General features: G+C 49.3%; 1 protein-coding gene across 1 annotated transcript in view; it reads left to right on the forward strand.

Moving 5' to 3' along the window:
• Positions 1-20,160, forward strand: part of SSH3 (slingshot protein phosphatase 3) — a 207,182-nt gene that overhangs the window by 168,441 nt on the left and 18,581 nt on the right. Inside the window, exons 6-10 of the mRNA XM_085651623.1 lie at positions 1,076-1,141; positions 2,101-2,295; positions 12,887-12,980; positions 17,533-17,661; positions 18,719-18,765. Coding sequence (XP_085507749.1) covers positions 1,076-1,141; positions 2,101-2,295; positions 12,887-12,980; positions 17,533-17,661; positions 18,719-18,765 — 531 coding nt within the window. The remainder of the gene's footprint in view (positions 1-1,075; positions 1,142-2,100; positions 2,296-12,886; positions 12,981-17,532; positions 17,662-18,718; positions 18,766-20,160) is intronic.

The following is a 20,160-nucleotide window of genomic DNA, read 5'->3' on the forward strand; positions in this document are numbered from 1 at the left end:
CGTCTCCTGACACCTGGCTCAGGAGGGCACTTCTGGAGTTCGGAAGTTGGTGTCCACAAGAAATAACACTTGGCGGCAAAATAAAAACAAGAGGTCCGGAGATCTCTCTGACAGGGTTCAGCTCCCAGAGGAGCACAAACCCCCAGCAAGTGTCTGGATTCCTTGTTGGAGCCTCCTCGGGATCTGTCGATCTGGAGCTAGATCCGCAGCAGGTCCATGGGTCCGTGAGGGATCCCAACCCCTGCAGCGGGGCCTTACCAAAGGCCAGGCCCTGTAGCAAACCCCTGCTGTGCATGGCTGAAGGCTGTGTGTGTGGTGGTGGTCTGCCTGTGGCAGGTTGGGTGCAGAGGCTGGGCAAACACCCGGGGCTGCCACCTGTGGTGGGGCGAGAGCAGTGCCTGCCTGTTGGCCAACACCTGCTGCACACAACCGAAGGCACAGACAACTCTTTGGTGTGGTAGATGACCATTACAAATCTCAGAAATTCACTGTAAAAATGAAAGGTTAAAGGGACGTTAGGGTTAGCTTTGGTTCTAACACCTAAATGTATGTTTTTAAGAAACCCCAAATTCTGTTAAAAAAAACAGGTAAGGTGTAGGCTATGGTTACAAATAAAACCAAAAAGCCACTAAAATTGTCAAACTATTATTAGGACCACAATTCACAACCAGCACAACAGGCAAAGGAACCATAACCTGCGCACCAAATGCAATGCTTATGTCTAATACAAATTGATAACATCTCAAACGAGCAGTATAATTAAATAACACCTACTCAAAGCAATACATAATGCCATACTCAGGGGCGTATGTGTGGGGTATTTAATCTCATCTGTAAGATTATTTACAACTTTCGTTATTCCATCTGTCACACCAGCCTCAGACGGGGCACACATCCACAGTCATACCTCTCCGCCTTCTCTCATGGTGGGCAGCCTACAACCACCGCCTTGTAACCGAACCTGCCCTCCTTCTTAGCGCGAGCCCAGACACCCCTACACGAGTGCCGCCACTTCAGTAGGCTCCAGGAATGCACACGTACTAACCCCTTGTAATTCCATTTTCTGTTTCTGTAGCGGTTTCAGTGTGACCTCCGATGATGTGACGCGCATTTTCAAGCCCATCTCTGTCCAAACTATGTGGTGAGTCCCATGACAGGTGAAGTTGACTGCAAAGTTTGAGGGGGTGTTTGTTCCTCTGTGATGTTTGGGATCCTCTCTCCAACCATAAGCCATAGTTTTGCCTCCCAGTGTGGAGGAGTGGATTGACTAGTTCCCTCCTCACTCTTCAGGAGCTCAGTGGAATGTTCCCTCTTTCCCCACTCTCTCCTCCAACGGCCTCATGAGTCGTTCCCTCTCATGCCTTCTGAGGGTCTCGGGGAGTTTGTTGCACCCCCCCCCCCCCCCCCCCCGAGATGCTCTGTGCTTCACCAGCCCGCATTGGCCCTCGTGAGCCATTCCTTCTGTACCCCCTTAAGAGGTGTCCCCTCTCACCCTCTCCCTCCCTGTTTTCCTTCTTGTGCCCCTTCAGTCAGAGCTGTTGAGTGAATCACGCTTTTTCTCCCCATTACAATTAAGCGGTGAGCTGAAGGGCTCCTACAACCCCGAGGAGCTCTTCAAGTCTTCCTGACCCTCCTTAGAACCACCCACAATCCTAGGAGAAACCAACTCAAGGATTCCATGTACCCTCATTTCCCTCCGCTTCAAAGAGGAGCGAAGGTGATCTCACTTCACCCACCAACAGGGGGGTTCAGCAAGCATATTCCACACCACCTCCCAGCAAACAGGATGAGTTAGTCGATCCAGCCCCCTTCCCTCTTTGAAGGGCCCAGAGAACCCGTCCCTTTCTACTGAAGGAAGTCAGTGACATGTTCTCCCCCCCGGTCCCTGAGAGTTCTTACCACCTCCTCACGTACTTGCTGGAGCTGAGTGAGTGTTTGGAGTCTTACCACCTTTCTCTTCACCACATGAAGCTCAGTCAGATATTCTCCACTGGCTGAGTTGACCTCACAGCCACCACTGACACCAGTGTAGACTTTGAAGTCTGCTTGGGAAGTTCCTAGTTGACTCATCTGTTGTTTCTTTTGCTGTTCTCTGCACAGGTCCATGATGCAGGTGCTACACAAGGCCTGCGAGTCTGCCTTCCATCACAACCACTTCCCAGCAAGCAGCGCCCTGGGCTGGGTGCAGCACTACGAAGCCGCCATCGCTTCTGACCAGAGCTGTATCAATGAGTGGACGGCCATGTCTGACCTGCTTTCTGTGCGGCCCGACTCCCCCTCCTTCTTCACGGAGCAGTCAGTATACCTTCTTTCTATCTGTCGCACCTCACTACTAACATCATTGAGCAGTTCTTGGAACAGAAGTCCTCCATGTAGCTTTCTGAAGCTCTGCCCTCGGACATTTTATTGACACCCTGTGTATTTCTTCCAGTGCCTTGACAATCCTACTAGCCTACTTGAGGCGCTGCATGTGCTCTCATATCAGGGGGCGGGTGAGCGTTCAAAGTGCTCCACCTCTTTTGATAATGGAAAATCAAGTCCATGGCCAAAAATTTCTAGATGGAGGCTGCCAAACATAAGGCACACTTGGGACTTTAAAGGAATAAGATCTCTTTAAAGTCAGCGGGCACAATTTAAGATGGTCAAGTTTGGCACTGTGCACCAACATGTGAGACGTAGACTGGTCAATCGATGCTCCAAGTTGTGGACTCCCAACTTGTGAGCCACACAATGTGTTCCAAGGGACAGAGCATGCTACCTGCTTTTCCACTCCTGCCCATCCCTGTGTGTGCCAAGCCTGATCCCTGACCAAGAAAAATCTGATCTAAGGGGGGACTCCATCAGCCTGAATGAGGGGCAGCACTCGCTGGGTTCCTCCTCCCTTTATTAACAATCTTATTCGTCTCTGGCATTGTTTGCACTTCCCACACAGGTCACAGGAGGTTCTACTTTGATGTGGTTGACATTTGAACCAGTATATACTGTCCCATGCAGTGCCTTATTTCCATAGTGTTTGGACCCAGAGAGGCTAAGCTAAGTGGGTCATTCCACTAAAAATACAGTTTGTTAAAGCCTGAGAGGTGCAGGCCAGGCAGGTTCTTTACCTATTAAGATAAAGAGTGGGGTTTGTCCGTCACAGACGATGGTGTCCTCTCTATGCAGTTCTTCACAGCAGCTCTTTACTTGTTTATACGCGGGTTTTGCTAGCCTTCCTCTGCCTTTAAACTAATAATCTCTCGCTTAGATCCATGCCAGCATTGCTCCGTACACCTTTTACCTAGTAGTGGGCAGCCTTTCATCCCTTCTTCCTGGGATCATTTAATGTTCTAGGTAGTGATGTTCTGAGTTTAATGATTTTTTCTTCTGCTATAACAGCACGTCTCCCCGTGAATGAAAAGTTGTGTAACCGAATCAAAGTTGCATCGGCCTTCCTCCTCTCCAAGGATATCTTTTGAGGGATGAAGCCTTCACTCTGATATTTTGTTTCACTATTGAATCATTGTCCTGTCCTAGATTGATCAATCGGGATTCTCTTCGGCCGCTGCATTAATATCCTGGGGCTAGCTCTTTGCAGTGAAATTCTGGTTATCAAGGTATTGCTCTCGGTCTTGTTCTATTCCTTGATTGAGCTCCTGCCTCAGGTTCAGCAGATTAGGATTTTTTTCTCAATACCTTGGACCTATGACCTGATCCTCGGCTCAGCACTCTGGTCTAGGTTCAGTGCGCTGGAGTCTAACCATCACTCTTTAGGTGTAGGCGCTTCTCCTGGATACAGGTGCTGGTTCAGGGTCGGTGGACTGGACGTCTATCCTAGCTCTTTAGCTTGAAGTACTGCACTTCGACAAAGGTTCAGTGGAGTGGACATCTCATCCTAGCTCTTAGCTAGAGGTGCTGCTCCTGGATAAAGGTCTGGTGAAGGTTCACAGTGCTGGAAGTCTGAGCCTAACTCTTTGGATAGAGGTGCTGCTCCTGGGAAAAGGGTCTGGTGAAGGTCCAGTGTGCTCGGAGAAGTGCTGCTCCTGGATAAAGGTCTGGTGAAGGTTCACTGTGCTGGAAGTCTGAGCCTAACTCTTTGGATATAAGTGCTGCTCCTGGATACAGTGTCTGGTGAAGGCCCAGTGTGCTTGGAGTCTAATCCTAGCTCTTTAGATAGGGGTGCTGCTCCTTGATACAGGGTCTGGCGAAGGTTCAGTGTGCTTGGAGTCTAATCCTAGCTCTTTAGATAGAGGTGCTGCTCCTGGATACAGGGTCTGGTGAAGGCCCAGTGTGCTTGGAGTCTAATCCTAGCTCTTTAGATAGAGGTGCTGCTCCTGGATAAAGGTCTGGTGAAGGTCCAGTGTGCAGGAAGTCTGAGCCTAACTATTTGGATAGAAGTGCTGCTCCTGGATGCAGGGTCTGGTGAAGGTCCAGTGTGCAGGAAGTCTATTCCTAACTCTTTGGATAGAAGTGCTGCTCCTGGATACAGGGTCTGGTGAAGGCCCAGTGTGCTTGGAGTCTAATCCTAGCTCTTTAGATAGAGGTGCTGCTCCTGGATACAGGGTCTGGTGAAGGCCCAGTGTGCAGGAAGTCTATTCCTAGCTCTTTAGATAGAGGTGCTGCTCCTGGATAAAGGTCCAGTGTGCAGGAAGTCTGAGCCTAACTCTTTGAATAGAAGTGCTGCTCCTGGATACAGGGTCTGGTGAAGGCCCAGTGTGCTTGGAGTCTAATCCTAGCTCTTTAGATAGAGGTGCTGCTCCTGGATACAGGGTCTGGTGAAGGTCCAGTGTGTAGGAAGTCTATCCCTAGCTCTTTAGATAGAGGTGCTGCTCCTGGATACAGGGTCTGGTGAAGGTCCAGTGTGCTGGGAGTCTATTCCTAGCTCTTTAGATAGAGGTGCTGCTCCTGGATACAGGGTCTGGTGAAGGCCCAGTGTGCTTGGAGTCTAATCCTAGCTCTTTAGATAGAGGTGCTGCTCCTGGATAAAGGTCTGGTGAAGGTCCAGTGTGCAGGAAGTCTGAGCCTAACTATTTGGATAGAAGTGCTGCTCCTGGATGCAGGGTCTGGTGAAGGTCCAGTGTGCAGGAACTCTATTCCTAACTCTTTGGATAGAAGTGCTGCTCCTGGATACAGGGTCTGGTGAAGGCCCAGTGTGCTTGGAGTCTATTCCTAGCTCTTTAGATAGAGGTGCTGCTCCTGGATAAAGGTCCAGTGTGCAGGAAGTCTGAGCCTAACTCTTTGAATAGAAGTGCTGCTCCTGGATACAGGGTCTGGTGAAGGCCCAGTGTGCTTGGAGTCTAATCCTAGCTCTTTAGATAGAGGTGCTGCTCCTGGATACAGGGTCTGGTGAAGGTCCAGTGTGTAGGAAGTCTATCCCTAGCTCTTTAGATAGAGGTGCTGCTCCTGGATACAGGGTCTTGTGAAGGTTGAGTGTGCTGGGAGTCTATTCCTAGCTCTTTAGATAGAGGTGCTGCTCCTGGATACAGGGTCTGGCGAAGGTTCAGTGTGCTGGGAGTCTAATCCTTGCTCTTTAGATAGAGGTGCTGCTCCTGGATACAGGGTCTGGTGAAGGTCCAGTATGCAGGAAGTCTGAGCCTAACTCTTTGAATAGAAGTGCTGCTCCTGGATACAGGGTCTGGTGAAGGCCCAGTGTGCTTGGAGTCTAATCCTTGCTCTTTAGATAGAGGTGCTGCTCCTGGATACAGGGTCTGGTGAAGGTCCAGTATGCAGGAAGTCTATTCCTAGCTTTTTAGATAGAGGTGCTACTCCTAGATACAGGGTCTGGTGAAGGTGTACTGCTGGAAGTCTAATCCGGCCTCTTTAGATGGAAGTGCTGCTCCCAGTTATATGGTCTGGCGATGGTTCAGTGTGCTGGAAGTCTAATCCAAGCTCTTTAAATTGACGTCTCCATTCAGTCATATGTGCTTAGTCTCTTTATCTTATCCTGCAATTACATCCCTGACCTATCCCTTACATGGAAATGACCTTTTCTTCATATCCTTTACTTCATACTACCTTCTCCTAATCCCCATTGCCAGCCTTAAACATTGTCCTAATGCTGTGTTCCTGAGCTTCATGTCTCTTTGATTCCTTTAGAATATCCTCAAGGTGCCAGACTGGATCTGAAACTTTTCATAAGTGATCCCGCTAGTCACCAGTTGACACCATGCAGCTCCACCTTGACTTTTTTCCACTCCAGACATGAGGCGGAGCCAAGTGTACGTACTGCTCCTGCGTGCAGACGACCATTTCTTTCTTTCCAAACCCTTGAACGCAGATCCGGAGATTCGCTATCTTTTTTTTGTCAGTTTAATGAGTTTTCCAATCTGAATTCCAGTTTGCCAGGGAACAATGTCCCCACCTACAACTGCAGGGTTCAGACCGCGCCGTGACTGTCATAAACAGATGTCAGAGACAGACTCACTCTAGGTGTGCCTCTCATGTTTGGCCTCAAGGCTCAACATGCATTTGTTTGAGGAGTGGGCCCACATGCACCCAAAGGTGATTTGGGACTACAAATTGAAGCAGTACGTCACAGAACATTGACAGACGCTGGGCAAGCTCCACTCTAAGTTGAGTGGCAACCTGTTCCCATTCTCGAGGCCGATCTGGCAGCCGTCCTCTTCAAGGTCAAGGTCATCTAGTAAATTAAAGTCAAAACAGAAATGCAAGAAGGTGAAGCGAGACTCAGCCCTATCCCGGCACTTTCTATCTAAAGAGAAGTTTCAAGCATATCAAGGTGCCACTTGATCTCACTCCCGATCTCTGATTGAGGAGCTGATTCCACAGTTAATAGGGACATCCCTAAAGAGAAGTTTCAAGCGCATCAGGGTGCCGCTTGATCTCATTCCCGATCTCTGATTGAGGAGCTGATTCCACAGTTAATTGGGACATCCAAGCACCATCTATCTAAAGAGAAGTTTCAAGCGCATCAGGGTGCCGCTCGATCTCACTCCCGATCTCTGATTGAGGAGCTGATTCCACAGTTAAAAGGGACATCCCTAAAGAGAAGTTTAAAGCGCATCAGGGTGCCGCTTGATCTCACTCCCGATCTCTGATTGAGGAGCTGATTCCAGAGTTAATTGGGACATCCAAGCACCATCTATCTAAAGAGAAGTTTCAAGCGCATCAGGGTGCCGCTCGATCTCACTCCCGATCTCTGATTGAGGAGCTGATTCCACAGTTAAAAGGGACATCCCTAAAGAGAAGTTTAAAGCGCATCAGGGTGCCGCTTGATCTCACTCCCGATCTCTGATTGAGGAGCTGATTCCACAGTTAATAGGGATATCCCAGCACTATATCTAAAGAGAAGTTTCAAGTGCATCAAGGTGCCGCTCGATCTCACTCCTGATCTCTGATTCCACAGTTAGTTGCATGTTTCCCAGGCCATTGGCGATGCTGTCGCAGGTCAAGGCCTTTAGGGGGACCATGCTGTGTATTTTTGGAACACTTCCAGGTCACTCTGACACACCTTTGCACCACAAGAATCTACATGGTCCTCCATTCGGCTTACCGTCACCAGATCTGCCCTTGGCGACATCGGAGCATGGGTTGAGACCTGCACCGGTCCCTTCTTTGTCAACACCAGTCCAATGGTGGGCCCCTGCTGATTCTGACCCCAAGCTGAGTCTGTCTTGATCCTGACCAAGGTTGCACTCTGACTCCGCTTCAGCACACCTGGTTCCCGTGCAATCTGATTCTGTCAAAACACTCCTGCTGTCATGGAGCCGTTCTCAGTTGCTCCCTCGGCTTTTCAGTTCCGACTCTGACCATAGTTGCCTGCCTTGTGGAGATGACAGTGTTATCCCCACATTTTGATGAATGCAATTTATATATGGATTTACAAGAGGCCAGTGTGTGTGCTACTGTCTCCCGATACAGGGTTGATAACCCCCCTTGGGCTGCCAACAGAACAGAGAACTTCCTTTGCTGTAGTCATCAGACGTTCTGCTGAGGTCTTGGTTTACAACGTCCTTCTGTTGAGGTTAAAACAAATGTGCTTACTGAAGAGATCATCTGCTTCTGAGCCCTTACTACTGTTCATTGAAGTCCATATGGACACCCTATGGACAGCTGGTCTAAACCTTGCCTTCGACCACCACTGAACAGGCAGGTGGGCAGACTCCAAAGACCGGCGCCTGGGGTCCCTGCTTTTTTTAAGCTGCATCATACTCTGGGAGTTTGATGGTCCAGGTTTCCACCACCAAGTTGAATCCTAATTCATTCCCCACGAACTCCCCTGATAAGAAGTTGTGAGGTTATTCAATGCCAGTGGTCTGTAAAGCCATTATGGCCATGCTTTCCTCGACACGAGCAGCAGATCTTGCTGGTGGTCGTTGAAGAATCCAGGGCCAAACTATTCAAGATAGTCAGGATGCTGCCAAATATGTAATTCGGGGGGCTAGTCTAGATTCTGTCGATTTGTCTGGGGTGACCCGTCTGCACTGGTTGATTCTCAGGTTTTTATGAGATGTACCAGCATCCCTCATGGATATGCCTTTTGATGGAGCCCGCCTTTCTGGCGAAAAAGCTGACTCCACCCTGGAGCACTTCAAGGAAATCCAGGCCACGGCATGCCCTTTGGGCCTTTCAACCTCTGCCAGACAGTTCACTCATCAGCTACTGTCCCTCCAGGGCTATTCTAGAGGTTTGGCTTCTAGACCACACCAGGCCCCCTCTGCTTCCACTGTAGTCAGTTTATCCCTTTTGGGAAAAGGGTTGAGGCCATTAATACACAAATGCCGATCAGAGGACTATAGCTGCAGGCCATCCGTTTGGCATCGAAGGCCTTTTTGCCGCCCATCAAGGGAAGGCTGATGTAGGTTTTCATGGATAACACCACTAACATGTGGTGCTGAAACAAGCAGGATGGTGTAGGGTCCTGGGTCCTGTGCTATGAGGCTCTGCACCCCTGGAGTTGGCTGAAGCATCGGGGCATCTTTCTAATCATGAACCATCTGGCATTGTCAAAATGTCTTCACGTTGGAGTTCCCTGGAACACTCCTTCAAAGACTCATCCAGGCTACAGTGAAGCACAGGACTCCTGTATTCCTTTCTTCCTCTTCCTCTGCCTCTCCTGCCCAGTGTTTGGAAGAAGATTCGGAATAACCAGACCCAAGTCATCCTAGTGTCTCCGGATGGGGCCAGGAGAGTGTAGTATTTGGCACTTCTTGGCCTGAGCATCTGTTCCCCAGGTCAGGCTACCCCTTTGGGAGGGTCTTCTGTTGCAGCAGTAGGGCAGGGTTCTGCACCCAGACGTGTGCAACCTACACATCCATGCGCGGAGATTGAGCATCAGCAGTTACCTGCATTCAATGTGCATTGAAGCTGTGAATGGAATGTCACCCTTGCTGCCAGGCATCTGTCTGTGATGCCCATTTACCTTGTGGACAAATTTGTGGCCTGGTATTAAGTCCTTAATTCAGACACTTCGCAAGCCAAACTGTTGGATATTTTATTAATTATCATGTCTTTGGTCCAGCGGGGCCTTTCAGTGGGCACTATTAAAGGTTATTTGTCAGGCCTTTCAGCTGTTGCTGGACCAACTATCTTTTTTAAGTTACTTGTTCCCGAGTAAATATTTAATACACGTTCTCAGCCAAACAGTGGGATCTAAATTCAGTCCTGATATTTTTCATGTGCACCCCCTCCGAGCCAATGCACAGCTGCTCATTGTCTTCTGAAACGGTCTCCCTCATGTCCCATGAGAGAGCTCCAGGCTCTCTCGGTGCAGCCGCCCCATGCCACCTTATTCCCCATTTGCACTGGCATTGAGAACCTGGCGCGCCTAAAGGTTTCATGCTGGGAAATCAATTGCCCTCCCAATGTTTTTTCTCTGCCCACTCCTCGAAAGAGGAAGAGCGACTCCATTGACTGGACCCTAAAAGAGCCTTAAGCTTTTACATTGGTCGCACCAAAGAGCATCAGGCGGACGATCCGTTTTTTGTGGAGTTCTTGGGCACAAAGAAAGGTGAGGGGCTGCAGAAAAGGACTTTATCAAAGTGGATAGTTCTCGACTCTAAGATCTGCTATACGTTGGCCAAGAAGCCGCATCCGGATGGACTGAGGGTTCCTTCCACTGGGCCAAGGCTGCTACCACTATATTGGCATGTGGCGTACCTGTTCTTGACATCGCCCATGTCACGATGTGGGAGTAAGTACACACGTTCATGAACCACTACCCCCCTGGACAGCCAGGCCGAAGGTAGAGGCCTTTTGCGTATTCAGTCCTGCAGGATGTTTTGTTCTGAGCCCACTCCACAGACTCACCCCCCCCCCCCCCCCTAACCTTGGGATGTTGGGATGTTCTACTTTGGTATCTATTTTACGGGTGAGGAATCGGTGTTTAAACGTATCCATCAGAAAACAAGTTACTTACTCTTTCTGGTAGATATTCTATCTAACTGCAGATTCCTCACTGCCCTTTGCCTCCCTGCCCCCCTTTTTTGTGGAGTCGTCAAGAGGTTCCAAATTGAAGCTCTACACACTGGTACTGAACATTTTTATGGTCCACATCCAACGTAGCGGAAAGAGTCAAGCAAGAAAATGACATCTGTGTGCAGGTGTCACTTCTATGCGACTCCGCTCCATCACTTTGGGGCGGAATAAAATCAATGTGGGTCGGATTGAACTGCGTCATCTGGCGGAATATGGGAGCACTGCGATGAAACTGCCCGTTTTCAGTATGGCAACTAGGGGACAGTCTAAAGGTGAGGAATCTGAGGTCATTTACAGTATTCATCAGAAAGCGCGTTACCGAATGTAAGTAACTTGTTGTTTATTATAATCCTGAAGTAAATGAAATACCCATTTTATATTGGAATAAATCCGTTCTAACACTAACTTTGTTTAGTAAATCAAATTAAATTATATTAATAAGTAATGCTATTTGTATTTATTATGCTAACCCAATAATTAATTAAATGTAAAATTATTAAATTAACATATTGCAATAAATTGTGCAAACACTAAATTAAACGGTTCTAAACCATAGAACTACCCTTGCTACATTTTCAAATAAATAATTTAGTTGACTTTAGTGACATCAGTGCTAATCTGAACTGTAAAGTTTTGAATGACATTAATTTTTATATATAGTTACAATAAGTAACATTATTGTAACATTAATCCTTATTTTTACTTACATTTATTTTCAATTAATTACAACAAATTTTATTTTAACCATAAGAAACAAAATTTGGTTTGAAATGATTTAAAAAGTTTGGTGGTATGTTTATATATATATATTATGCTTAACATAAAACTCAGTCTAATGTGAAGTGACGGTATGAGTCAGTTAATGCAGACAGAATAAAGGTGCAACTGACGTAAGGCAGGGAATCAATCAATCCGGAGGTTTGAAGCGCGCTACTCACCCATGAGGGTCTCAAGGCGCTGGGGGTGGAGCGGGCGGGGTGCAGCTCCGGATCAGCCAAAGAGCCAGGTCTTGAGGCTCTTCCTGAAGGTGTGCAGAGTAGGGGAGCGTCTGATGTTGACTGGGAGCTCGTTCCAGGCTTTGGCTGCGATGTAGGAGAAGGCTCTTCCACCCGCTCTGCTGATGCGGGGGGTTACTGCCAGGGCGAGGTCAGTGGAGCGGAGGTTCCTTGTGGGTGCATGGAAGGAGACTCTTTTGTTTAGGTATTTGGGTCTGTTGATGTGGAGGGATTTGTAGGCGTGGGTGAGTAGCTTGAAGGTTACTCTCTTCTCGACTGGGAGCCAGTGGAGGTCTCGCAGGTATTGAGTCCTGTGCTTATGTTGTGGAATTCCGAGGACGAGTCTGGCTGCGGTGTTCTGGATGGTCTGGAGTTTGCGTAGCAGGGATTTGTTGATTCCAGAGTAAAGGGCATTTCCGTAGTCAAGTCTGCTAGTTATGAGTGAGTGGGTGACCGGCTTTCTGGCTTCGGGGGGGAACCACTTGATGGTTTTGCGAAGGATGCAGAGGGTGTTGAAGCAGGTGGAGGCGATGGCGTTGATCTGCCAGGTCTTGATGAGGGAGGAATCTAGTATGATGCCGAGTTTTGGGCGTGGTCCGTGGAGGTAGGAGGCATGGCGAGTGCAGAGGGCCACCAGGAGTTGTCCCACACGGCGGGGGAGGGTCCAAGGACTAGGACTTCTGTCTTCTCAGAGTTGAGTTTCAGACAGCTGCTGCCCATCCAGGGAATTAAATGTCAGATGAAAGAATTTGGACCTAGTGTCAGACGCCCTCTGCTCATTGGCCACCTGTAGCCCCTCCTTGCTTCCTGTTCTGAATACTGATCATAAACATTGCTTCAACGCTTTTTTCCTGGTATTCTGCTATATACTTCTCCTGTAATGTAGATTCCCATTTCATCGGCATCCCTAAAATCTTTATTTTTTCTAGGATTGCCTTCTTAGGTCTAGGTTTTGGCAGCCCAGCTCTCAGACAGAGCTATGGTTTACAATACATATAGATTGTGCCTTAGGTCCGCCCCTTTCAGTCATAGACTTTCTTCAACCAGGTTCTTTTAGCCAATGGCTTGAGACTTTGTCAATCAAATCTTTGCTCAGCAGAGAGGAATAGTCCGCTTACCTAATGCTATTGAGTGTTTGGGTGTATCCTTCAACCACCACGCCCGTGCTTGACGTGAACTACATGAGGGACTACTTAACGACTTGGAACTCTTCAATGGAATCAGCATTTCTTGGCCGGTTTTAATGTGCTTAAGCTGCATGCGTTGGCACTTTAAACCCGGGCCTATTGGCTTTGCCACTGCTTGTTTTCTCTTTGCTTGTGCCTGCTGCCCTGACTGCATTCCCTGCTTCTCTCTGCTTTTCCAGATCTTCCTCCTCCTTCCTTGGACCTCCAAAATGCTGACCTTTTGACCCTACCATGTCTGCCACCTCAAGCTTGCCCCACAGCTAGCCCCCGTTTTGTTCTCTTTCTGAACAGGCCGTCGGAGCGCGAGATCACCGAGCACACGGTGAAGGCCAAGCTCCGGGAGGTGATGATGACCACGGACCTAGAGAGCATCACGTCCAAGGAGGTGAAGTATTGATGGGGGTGGGGGCGTGGGGGGGGGAAGAAAGAGTAGGAAATCCTAGAAAGAAAGGAGATTAGAAAGAGGAGACGCGGAAAGACGAGGCAGGAGAAAACAGAGACGGCAGATGACCCAGAAGCAGTGCTTAATTTGAGCCGGTGGTATCCGGTGCCAAGCACCGGCACTTAATAATCAATGGCGGCGCAATTCATGCACGGAGAGATTGTGATTTTCCCAGAATCATAAGATGTTGAGCCGACGCCGAGACTCGAACCTGGTACCCCAGCTCCAAAGTTGGCAGCCCTGGTCATCATGCCACATCCTCGCCCCACTTTCATATTTAGTAGTTGGTTTTGTTTTAGGTGGCGCAAACGGGAGAAATGGGCTGGTCAAGGTGCCTCCTGATCAGAGCCCCGGCACGTATCTGTTTTTTTTACAAAGGTACCACTGCCCAGAAGGGTCACAGTGGGCGGAAGAGAAGGTGATTAAAGAAGAAGGGGGGGGGGGGGGGGGGGGGCAGGGGTGCATGAAAAGAAGTGGACAATTAGGGTAAGGTGGAGGTCTGCTTTCTGCTTGACTCACATGCCACTGCAAAGCATTTAACATGCATTAATATTCCGCTAGCCATAAGTGAGCAATCCTATTACAAATTATCATAAATACATAGTAAGTGCACAATGTCTCTGACTTGAGGTGATACTAGAAGGATTCCCAAGTGTAACAACAATCCCACAGTCTATTGACAAAGTTCAAGTGAAATGTTTCAAAACGTTCAAAGTTTGTTTCCACAAAATGACTCTGTTGAGAACACATCTAAGGGTTCTGTTTCTCAACATCTTTCGAAACCACTCCAAAGGAAAGCAATAGTTCCTTTGAAGAGCAACCTAGCCCCGCCTAACAAGGTCCTGGCTGCAGCAACATAGTGTCCTGACTGCCTGGTAAAGGCGCTGTGGGCAACGAGGAAAGGTGTGCCCAGGAGCCCCAAATGGCGTCTGCGTTTCCAAACTATGGGGGAGTTAATGGCCGCTGGAGAGTGTGGTGTCGGCGGGGAGCTGGTGTGGGGCGCCCCATGCATGCGAAGCCGCTCTCCAGACGGCGCCAGATCTCTGCAAGGACCACCAGCCCATCCTCTCCCTTGATGGATGCGCACGAGCGGGTCTGGATTGTTGCACCCCACACTTCAAGCTCCTAAATGGTGCCCACGTCTTCAGCCATGCTTTGTCACAGGTGCCTGTCTGGGCGCTGCATTCACAGGGTGACTTGGGGGGGCGTCTTCCGTCCAGAGACTCGCTCTACAGGCTCACCCTTCATCTCTGCTAATCAGGTGTGACGTGGATGGAGGCCTCGGGTATGGCTCCTTCGGCTGCACGCTTTCAAGCTCTTAAATGGTGCCCACGTCTTCAGCCATGCTTTGTCACAGGTGCCTGTCTGGGCGCTGCATTCACAGGGTGACTTGGGTCTTCCGTTCAGAGACTCGCTCTACAGGCCCAACCTTCATCTCTGCTCATCAGCTGTGACCTGAATGGAGGCCTCAGGTGTGATCCTTTGGCTGCACGCTTTCAAGCTCCTAAATGGTGCCCACGTCTTCAGCCATGCTTTGCACAGGTGCCTGTCTGGGCGCTGCATTCACAGGGTGACTTGGGTCTTCCGTCCAGAGACTCGCTCTACAGGCCCAACCTTCATCTCTGCTCATCAGCTGTGACCTGAATGGAGGCCTCAGGTGTGATCCTTTGGCTGCACGCTTTCAAGCTCCTAAATGGTGCCCACGTCTTCAGCCATGCTTTGCACAGGTGCCTGTCTGGGCGCTGCATTCACAGGGTGACTTGGGTCTTCCGTCCAGAGACTCGCTCTACAGGCCCAACCTTCATCTCTGCTCATCAGCTGTGACCTGAATGGAGGCCTCAGGTGTGATCCTTTGGCTGCACGCTTTCAAGCTCTTAAATGGTGCCCACGTCTTCAGCCATGCTTTGTCACAGGTGCCTGTCTGGGCGCTGCATTCACAGGGTGACTTGGGTCTTCCGTCCAGAGACTCGCTCTACAGGCCCAACCTTCATCTCTGCTCATCAGCTGTGACCTGAATGGAGGCCTCAGGTGTGATCCTTTGGCTGCACGCTTTCAAGCTCCTAAATGGTGCCCACGTCTTCAGCCATGCTTTGCACAGGTGCCTGTCTGGGCGCTGCATTCACAGGGTGACTTGGGTCTTCCGCCCAGAGACTCGCTCTACAGGCCCAACCTTCATCTCTGCTCATCAGCTGTGACCTGAATGGAGGCCTCAGGTGTGATCCTTTGGCTGCATGCTTTCAAGCTCCTAAATGGTGCCCACGTCTTCAGCCATGCTTTGCACAGGTGCCTGTCTGGGCGCTGCATTCACAGGGTGACTTGGGTCTTCCGTCCAGAGACTCGCTCTACAGGCCCAACCTTCATCTCTGCTCATCAGCTGTGACCTGAATGGAGGCCTCAGGTGTGATCCTTTGGCTGCACGCTTTCAAGCTCTTAAATGGTGCCCACATCTTCAGCCATGCTTTGTCACAGGTGCCTGTCTGGGCGCTGCATTCACAGGGTGACTTGGGTCTTCCGTCCAGAGACTCGCTCTACAGGCCCAACCTTCATCTCTGCTCATCAGCTGTGACCTGAATGGAGGCCTCAGGTGTGATCCTTTGGCTGCACGCTTTCAAGCTCTTAAATGGTGCCCACATCTTCAGCCATGCTTTGTCACAGGTGCCTGTCTGGGCGCTGCATTCACAGGGTGACTTGGGTCTTCCGTCCAGAGACTCGCTCTACAGGCCCAACCTTCATCTCTGCTCATCAGCTGTGACCTGAATGGAGGCCTCAGGTGTGATCCTTTGGCTGCACGCTTTCAAGCTCCTAAATGGTGCCCACGTCTTCAGCCATGCTTTGTCACAGGTGCCTGTCTGGGCGCTGCATTCACAGGGTGACTTCCGTCCAGAGACTCACTCTGCAGGCCCACCCTTCGTCTCTGCTCATCAGCTGTGACCTGAATGGAGGCCTCAGGTGTGATCCTTTGGCTGCACGCTTTCAAGCTCTTAAATGGTGCCCACATCTTCAGCCATGCTTTGTCACAGGTGCCTGTCTGGGCGCTGCATTCACAGGGTGACTTCCGTCCAGAGACTCACTCTGCAGGCCCACCCTTCGTCTCTGCTCATCAGCTGTGACGTGGATGGAGGCCTCAGGTATGGCCCCTTTGGCTGCAGGCCTCAGCTGGGCTTGGAAACTCTGGTTGCTGTAGAAAGTGCTTTACAAAATGCCTAAAACCTGTGGGGAAAAAGTGGTGTCCAAACCCTTTAGAGAACTGAAACAGTGTAGGGGGGGGGGGGCTGGCTATGATCGTGTGTTCGGCAGATTTGACCGTCCCCAGTTATATTTCTACCAGAGGGAAGGATTTGCTTCCTGTCGGAGTAATGAACTCCTCTGTGGTGAGTTTGTTGCACGGCTTCTGACCGCAAGATAAGGCCTCATTCGTCTTGCAACATGTGTGTGCACTTAGCATGTTGTGTGTCGCTGCAGTGCTGAGCTGGGTTGTCATAGACAGACAAACAAGCATCGCCGCGCTGCACTAATGCTGGGCTTGTGATGTGGTTAGAGAAGGCAGCAGGTTCAGCTGCAGGTTTTTACACCCCCTGGCTTGTCATGTGTTCATCAATGAGGCCTTCAGTCCACAGAAACACCCAGCAACCCTCTCCTTACTCCGGTACCGAAAACGAGCTGCTCGGGGTCTTCCAGAAACCGACCCCTGGCGGCAGGAGCTCGAGTCCGCGCAGGAAACACAAGACTCCCGTTCCACAGCAGGATTCAGAAATGGAGCTCAACTGATGTCAGATCTGAGTGCAGAGAGATCTGCAGGCGGAGGGCGGAGTGAGGCGCTGGTGGTGGCGGGGGCAATCGCATGGTCGGAGAGAGGCAATGACGTAGGAGGGTGTTTGAGGAAGAGGAGTCGGGACGAGGAAGGGGAGGATGATGTGGAAAGATGAGGAGGGACAGCCTTTCGCCTCATTCCTAACCATCCCAGCAGTAATTATCTCTAAGCGTGAAGTCTATAGATCTGTTCAATTTAGATTTTCTTGCCTTCTTCCACACTTCCTTCCTCTTTTAACCCCCACCTCTAGTCTGTCTCTCTTCCTTCTTCCCTTGCTTTCTCCCTTCTCCCCTTGCTTTCTCCCTTCTCCCCTTGCTTTCTTCCTTCTTCCCCTCTATTTATCCCTCTCATCTCTTCTCTCTGCTCTTCATTCTTCACTCACACCCCCTTCTCTCTTCACCTTCCTCTACAGACCTCCTACACAAGTATCTGCCTTATTTCATTGCACTCAGTTTGCTTCCTCCCTCACCCCTGCATTCGTGCCTTTCTCCTCTAAGGCTCTTTTCAAACACAGGCTCTTCATAGCTACTTCCTGTTCTCTGTACCACTCTTCGGTTTCCTCTTCCTTACCCCTCACTTTTCTTTTTCCACTCTCCTTGCTGTTTTCCACCTCTCGTCTTCCTCATGCTCATTCCTCTGTCGCTATGAACTCATTCCTAACGCTCTCCCACGCCTGCCCTGCAGATCCGCAACGAGCTGGAGCGTCGCTTGAACTACAACCTCAAGGAGTACAAGGAGTTCATCGACAATGAGATGCTGATGATCCTAGCCCAGATGGATCGCCCGTCGCGGATATTCGACTACCTCTACCTGGTACGTGTTGTAATGCATGGTCGTAAGGCGGCTCCAGCTTCTGCCTTGGCTCTGAAGACCTCACGGCTTCTACCCAGCAGCTGCTTGCAGAAATACGAGTCTGGGCTGGTTCTACCTGGCTGCATCCTGAAGCTTCGAAAGTGGCGGGAGAGCTCTATACAGAGGAGGGGTCCAAGGGGCGCCCCTCCGTGGCCCAGCCAATCAGTGGCAGTCCTCGTGAGTGACAGGGTCCCAGAACTGTTGAGCATTGGTGGTTGAACATGTAGGGCTGTGGCCTGTTGATGTATGCCATTTGGAACCCACCAAACTCTTGCCAGCCCTGGTGAGCCTCCTGTTCTCGAAAAGATGCTGGTGATCTGCGGAGAGTCTAGTTGCTATTTGGGACTTGTCTGGCACCAGACTAAATGCATGATGGGGTTGTAATTGTGAACACACGAGGGCTGGGAGAAGCTGAGAGACGCCATTCCTTGGAGATTAGTGCAGCCGCCAAAGAATTCCATGTGGTCACTGGGAATCCCATAGGAATGTATCTTGGTGTAGTTGTGATGTAGGAAATGGTAGAAGAATGCTCCAGGGAATGGAGCAGGATTACAAAAGAGAGCGAGTTACCTTGTGAAAGTGTTTCATATATTGCCCCATACATGCCACAGGGAGTGTAGGCCTGCTGTAAGGGCCACTACAATTGTACCCTTTGTAGGAACTCCAGGAGTGCTTTAATGACCAGTGTAAGGCAAGGAGTCGGTGTACTTGAGAAAATGTTGCAATGGAGATGAAGCGAACGAAAGCATCTTAAGAATAGGTCTTACCTAGCGAACCAGATGGGAGGGGGATGAACGTTCACGAAGGAGTGAGATGCGCTGCTGTTGAACAGAGGGCGCGTTTTACTGCGAGTGGTAGATATGGTCAAGTAGAGGGACTTCAGTGATCCTATCCAGATGGATCTAGTCTTTGGAATTAGGGTTAGATTATGCACCGTTTGCCATCACTTGTGGTGTCACATGGGAACATCGGATTGTGGATTAGGTTTGGCGTCTTATATTTTGTTTCCTCTACTTAGGGTTCGGAGTGGAATGCCTCCAACCTGGAAGAGCTACAGAAGAATGGGTGAGTTCGCTCGATGCTCCTCAACTCTTTAGTCTTCTCCACACCCACACACCCCACCATTCAGCTTTGGTATTTGGAAACTCTACGAAGCTTTGCTCCCCTGTTGGTCCTTCTCTGATTGTAACCTACCATGGATGAGCATTGCTCAGGAGTAAAGAAGGATGCACACACATTATTCTTTACGTTTAGACTCGTATAGTACACCTTTTCACCCTTTTTTACCTCTCGCTACGGAGCATGTTCCATTTAATTATGTGACCCACTCAAGAGAAGCGTATCTTATTAAAAAGCTCTTATATCCAATCCTCTGCAACCTAGGAAAAGTTGCTCAGTGGCTTAAGTTAAAGTGCTGTTGATTGTCCTCATCCCTCAGTGATGGTTGTAGCAGCTGCTCTTTCTCTCTCCCTTGATTGTTGGTCCAGGTGCATGTGCTTCTTGGTGTGAATACTTTCTGTCCTCAAATTTTGATGTTACATTTGTATTTATCTTGTTTCTATTTAATTAATTTAAACGTGGAGACCTGTGCCCCTCTCGTATCCCTTAATGTAAAGTTCACTTTTAATATTTACTCATAAAACCTAAATGTACCCTTTCTATTCTTTTTCTCCTCTTACCAGCAGCCTTCTTCCTCCATCCGTGAGCTCCCTTAACGTATCAGTTTGCTTTTTTTCATTTTACATAAACCCTTGTATTTCATATGAGTACCTTAGCATAGCTCTTACCCATAACCTTTATTCTTACTCGCAACCTTTCAAATAATTTTTCCCTGGTATACTTACCCAATGGTTTTCTATGGCAGGTAATTAATCTAAGAAAAGGATGCTGACTATTGAGCCATCATCCACCCATCTTTTCATACAAACATGATCATAAAGTCATGATGTCATGGCAGTGACCACCTTATAAGTGTCCGGCTATGGACAGTGTCGGCTATCCCTAGCAAGTGCTAATATAGCAGTATAAATTCTAGTCTGACCTAAACAGTACAACCGTATCCTTACTTGTAATGCTACTGTCCGTACTAACTTAAACACTGTTGTGATATTGTGCTTCGCTGCAGCCATTTTAGATGCCAAGAAGCTATTCAATTGGATAACAGCGATCCACCTTCCGCACTCCCTTTATTAAGGCTGGTACGAATGTCTATGTCAGGCCTGTCGCCTTATCTGTGTAAAAGGCTTGGTCTTGAAGGCTTGTCTTGCTAAAAGGGGCACACATCAAGGGTGCCAGCGTTACCCTGTGCTGCCAACTACACCCCCATACAAAAGGCTCCGCACCAGTCTGTAAGGTTTATGGTATATGCCCCGTTACCACTTCACGGTGTTACTATTCAGGGTTATAACAATCTCTGCGCATGCAAGCTTCATCTGTTTCCATATCTGGATGACTGGCTGG

Source organism: Triturus cristatus, chromosome 4_1 (assembly GCF_964204655.1).
Source record: "Triturus cristatus chromosome 4_1, aTriCri1.1, whole genome shotgun sequence".
In the NCBI taxonomy this organism is placed as follows: domain Eukaryota; kingdom Metazoa; phylum Chordata; class Amphibia; order Caudata; family Salamandridae; genus Triturus; species Triturus cristatus.